The 4,807-nt window shown below is 43.8% G+C and overlaps 1 protein-coding gene and 1 long non-coding RNA gene across 2 annotated transcripts; one reads left to right on the top strand and one right to left on the bottom strand.

Moving 5' to 3' along the window:
• Nucleotides 1–2,201: 2,201 nt before the first annotated feature.
• On the bottom strand, nt 2,202–3,789 carry LOC129591057 (uncharacterized). The gene is made up of 4 exons (XR_008690801.1): nt 3,681–3,789; nt 2,647–2,717; nt 2,417–2,545; nt 2,202–2,336 (listed from the first exon to the last, which is right to left on the bottom strand). It is a non-coding gene; the product is annotated as an uncharacterized LOC129591057 (long non-coding RNA).
• Nucleotides 3,280–4,322, top strand: LOC129591056 (uncharacterized). The gene is made up of 3 exons (XM_055486577.1): nt 3,280–3,360; nt 3,417–3,611; nt 3,683–4,322. The coding sequence occupies exons 1-3, from the start codon at nt 3,303–3,305 to the stop codon at nt 3,955–3,957; spliced, it is 528 nt and encodes a 175-aa protein (XP_055342552.1). The 5' UTR covers nt 3,280–3,302; the 3' UTR covers nt 3,958–4,322.
• Nucleotides 4,323–4,807: the final 485 nt, after the last annotated feature.

Genomic DNA, 4,807 nt, shown 5'->3' with positions numbered 1-4,807 from the left:
ATAGTGCTCCGACCAAAGTGTCCGGGCTGAAATAGTGCCCAGACCAAAGTGTCCGGGCAGAAATAGTGCTCCGACCAAAGTGTCCGGGCTGAAACAGTGCTCCGACCAAAGTGTCCGGGCTGAATAGTGCTCCGGCCAAAGTGTCCGGGCTGAAATATTGCTCCGACCAAAGTGTCCGGGTCCAAATAGTGCTCCGACCAAAGTGTCCGGGTCAAAATAGTGCTCCGACCAAAGTGTCCGGGTTGAAATAGTGCCCAGACCAAAGTGTCCGGGCAGAAATAGTGCTCCGACCAAAGTGTCCGGGCTGAAACAGTGCTCCGACCAAAGTGTCCGGGCTGAAATAGTGCTCCGACCAAAGTGTCCGGGCTGAAATATTGCTCCGACCAAAGTGTCCGGGTCCAAATAGTGCTCCGACCAAAGTGTCCGGGCTCAAATAGCGCTCAGACCAAAGTGTCCGGGCTGAAATAGTGCTCCGACCAAAGTGTCCGGGCTGATATAGTGCTCCGACCAAAGTGTCCGGGCTGAAATAGTGCTCCGACCAAAGTGTCCGGGCTGAAATAGTGCTCAGACCAAAGTGTCCGGGCAGAAATAGTGCTCCGACCAAAGTGTCCGGGCTGAAATAGTGCTCCGACCAAAGTGTCCGGGCTGAAATAGTGCTCCGACCAAAGTGTCCGGGCTGAAATAGTCCTCCGACCAAAGTGTCCGGGCTGAAATAGTGCTCCGACCAAAGTGTCCGGGCTGAAATAGTGCTCCGACCAACGTGTCCGGGCTGAAATAGTGCTCCGACCAAAGTGTCCGGGCTGAGACGCTCTCAGAAGCTTCAGGTCACATCGAGAATGCAAAAATTTTTGAGTGGGCAAAATTTACGGCGGACGTTTTTTTGGCCCCCGGACGGTTTGGTCGGTTTAACGACTAAAACGTCCGCCGGACGTCTTGGTCGTCCGGACGTTTTAGTCGGTTACATACGTTCCTTCATATTGATACTTTAATATTTAGTTTACACACTCTCACGGCTGTTAGAATGAACGGCAGCAACGTTAGTAATTTTTTGAACTCGTCGTTCAACGCAATGGAAGCGCACTGGAGCTGTATGACAATAATGTCTGTAATAAGCGTCATACTGTCCTTATCGGCGAATTCCGTGGGAATCGTTGTTTTCGCCATCAGATACCACACTTCTGGGAATTGTTTCTGCACTTACGTTATTGCACTAATGGCTGCCAATCTCCTGTATACCGGCTTGGGAAGCTCGTTCGATATAATGAACAGTGTTTATTCAGTGTGGTTTCTAGGATGGTATACTTGTATGGTTTATTTGTACGCCATCTGGGTTCTTCCCACCGTGCAAGCCTTTTTGCACCTCGTAATTACGGTTAATCGCGCCTGTGCCGCGGCGGTACCCGTTCTTTACCGACGGTACCACGGTCATCGAATTGCGATTTTCTTAATCGTTGCAGCTTGGATAGCTGGTCATGTTCTGGTTACGCCTGGTAAGCCGAATTCCAAACATTATTACCAATACATTGATCACCACCACAAGTTACCACGCTATTCTAGCACTTGTAGTCAGCACTTGTAAGCACTTATAATTACCAAAAGCAAACAAAAAATGTTTTTCTTGCCTCTTGTATATTTGAATATTTTCGCACGGAAAAGATGTTGTTTGATGATTTTGTAAAGAAGCACCTCACAGTCGACAATCGGCACACATACAAAAGCGTTCGGTCCATTTCTGCATCCACACAAAAAGCAACTTTATAAAACCAATGCCCATATTGCATTTCCGAGAAAAATTTGTATTCGGATAGTAAAAAAATAATATAAATTTGTATTCGGATAATAATATGCGTAATATCGCGTTTGCGAAATTTAATTTAACAATGTAGTAAACAAAGTTTAATGGAAAAGAGGACAGCAAAATCGCATTTGACTAAAATTGTATTTTGGCAATGTACTTTTTTTCCGCCAACTATCGTTGTTCTGCTTGTTGCGCGCTAGAGTCGCTCTTCATAAGAAAACATTGAAACATGATACAGCAGAGCGGTGCCGTTTAACTGAGTGCGTAACACTTAATTTTTTCAAGGCTGTATTCAACATGTCTTTATTAAGGCTGTGATTTCGGTTTCTAACCACATCAATCAGCGATAAAATAAAATGCAATCAAATTTACCGTGGGATTTACATATTTAGTCAGATAGTCAATCAAATGCAACAACGCCGTAACGCTTAAATGCCGTAGACTCATTGCACAGGTGTCCTTTTGGATGGTTTATTTAATCGACCGGCAACGGATGACCTGATGAATGTTTGCAATCTCGATTCAGCAGCAAGTGGATCTGCTCGAAAAGACTGGATGTTGACTAACCAGATAGTCATATGTTTCGTGCTACTGATCATCGCCATCCTGTATCCTTACGTTCTGTGCGCTAAACGCCGATCTAGGAGAATCGTCTGCAGCGTTATCCCAACCGTCAGCACGATGACATCGTTATCACGTGTCAATAATTCTGTCGAATTAGGTAACGTATGTCGTGAAAATATCGACCTAAACGTATTCATAAAATATGTTCAGTGTACAGCGCATTACTATTACAGAAGCAGTAACGAGACAACGATACCGCACAAAACAAAATAAAAGCAACGTACTGCTGACTGTGCTGACCGCTAGCTTGCTGATCTTCTGGACGCCCAATGCCGTCTTTTTCGTCGTCGTTCCGCTACAAAATCAGTATAATGAATTAATCGATAATATCGTTACGTTGCTTGTTAACTGTCAAACGGTCATCGATCCCATAATATTTATGTTAGCGTTTTGTCGTCGACCAGTAAACTTGACGCAGCTCACCTGCCGTTCTAAACGGCACGCTAAATTCTGAATCGAATGCCTTCGAAGAGGAAATGCTGATGATAATTATGTAGCGCAATAATTTAAAATAAATTATTTTTTAGTTTAATATTATTTATCTAAGTATGCTGCCTGTAGGTTCTGTTATCACACAATAATGATCCAGCTAAGATACAACAACGGTTATCGATACAACAGTTTAAGTCTTTAATATACATACTCCGAAAGACATTGCTATCGAATAAATTTCATGACCACAAGTAACCAGCTTGACTGCAGATTAATCGACAGTTTATTGTTACTGGCTTACTGCTAATTTATGCAGCAATAATTACCGACTTTTCCAAGTTGTAGTGGAACGAAACTGCCCACAGGCATCTATTTCTTCGCTACCTTGTAAAAGCACAGGCGAGACACAACCGCTGTCAGGATGGCTTATGCAGACCAATTTGTCAAAATGGCGCATCGTAATTTTTTAATTCGATTCTGGTTGAGCGGATTGTTGTGTTTACAAGGTAAGCACCAACTTCCACCCATGACCCCTAGCTTACACTGCTTTGTCCTTTGTTAGGCACAGTGTCAGCTTTGAAATGCCAGCAGTGCAAGAACTACGACAGCTTCCTGGTTTCTCCGCAACTCAACACACGGGACTGTCGCAACTCCTCTACCACGTTAACGGTGGACTGTCCCGGGAAACTATGCGTTAAATTTGTTGGGGCGCTGTATGGGAGTGCGTCCGCTGTACCACAACCGAACACTCTCGATGGTACAGATAAATGTTTGGGATAACTATTACGGTAGTTCTGTAACATTTATATTATACGATGGCGGTTACAGGCATTCAACGAGGATGTGCGAGCGATTTGGTGATCCAGTATTTGAAACCGGAGAGCGCCGCCTACGGTCCCTATGGAAGCTGCCAGAAAGGCGTGCGGATGGTACCCACTCCGTACTTTTCCATGTTCGGCAGTAATTTGGTGCCGACGTACACTTTCGACGGAATCTGGTGCTTTTGTGCCGGTGATAACTGCAATGCCGCCGTATCTTTATCCAGGAATATTTGGCTCATTATGTCATCCTTTGTCGCCTACAAATTGCATATGGTTCTGTGACTGCATTACATCTTTTCTCGTGTCGTGTTTCGCTCACTGGAGAATACCGCATCGCATTCCGGACGCCGGAGACGCGGAAATCTCCATGGTTTTTCACATAAGCAAACTTGGAAAGCCTTTTATTTTCTTCTGCTCTGTAAAAAATTTGTAGAACGACAATAACTATCACTTAATCAAGCGTAGTAAAGTTTGTCATGCGGAATATCGTAGTGCAGCAAATTAGCAACGTACTCGTAATTATATTTATGCAATTTGTAGCGGATTAACAGCACTTGTTTGACGAGTCCAATCGGAAACTGATCATGTTTAGAAACTGCCGATAACGATCTTAATTTGTATCTGTACCGAAATAAAAAATAGCTTTAGGCGAGGAAGTTAATTGTTTTAATTTAACTAGATTCCCATCATTTGATCACGGCCGGGTACTATACGTGCCTCTAATATACTGCTTTATATTGATTGGTACAACGATGCCGAAGGCAATCAGAACCGTTAAATGCCGCTTAACACATATCTGTACTATTGCTTTAGATGTGTTTGTAGAGAGAGCTTCCGCTTTTTTTCGTGATGCAGCCATGGTTTTTGGTGTTTTTCCTTAGGGGTATGTATATGTACACAGTAGGCCTGTGCGGTTAGCATAGTCGCCTATTTTTAACGAGCCCCCAATAGACGGCTACGTCAAAATTAAGCAAAAAAAATCTAACGCTGGATTACTGGAATGAAAAAATTAGTGTTACCAATGTTTGAAGATTCAGATTCCAACACTGTGGCATGGGCCCCCACTCACATGTTTCAATAACGTTGTCGCTTGACAATCAGCACTCTCGAATCAGTGCGCCTGACAGGCTCA

Source organism: Paramacrobiotus metropolitanus, unplaced genomic scaffold, assembly GCF_019649055.1.
Source record: "Paramacrobiotus metropolitanus isolate TYO unplaced genomic scaffold, Prichtersi_v1.0 Parri_scaffold0000044, whole genome shotgun sequence".
Lineage (NCBI taxonomy): Eukaryota > Metazoa > Tardigrada > Eutardigrada > Parachela > Macrobiotidae > Paramacrobiotus > Paramacrobiotus metropolitanus.
The sequence above is the reverse complement of the archived record's forward strand: the minus strand, read 5'-3'. Positions and strand labels throughout refer to the sequence as shown.

What these genes read in the sequence shown, in the direction of transcription:
- LOC129591056 (XM_055486577.1), top strand. Translation starts at nt 3,303, where the DNA reads ATGGCGCATCGTAATTTTTTAATTCGATTCTGGTTGAGCGGATTGTTG. An exon ending in CGGATTGTTGTGTTTACAAG is followed by an intron (nt 3,361 to 3,416) that starts GTAAGCACCAAC and finishes GTCCTTTGTTAG; the next exon opens with GCACAGTGTCAGCTTTGAAA. An exon ending in ACAACCGAACACTCTCGATG is followed by an intron (nt 3,612 to 3,682) that starts GTACAGATAAAT and finishes TGGCGGTTACAG; the next exon opens with GCATTCAACGAGGATGTGCG.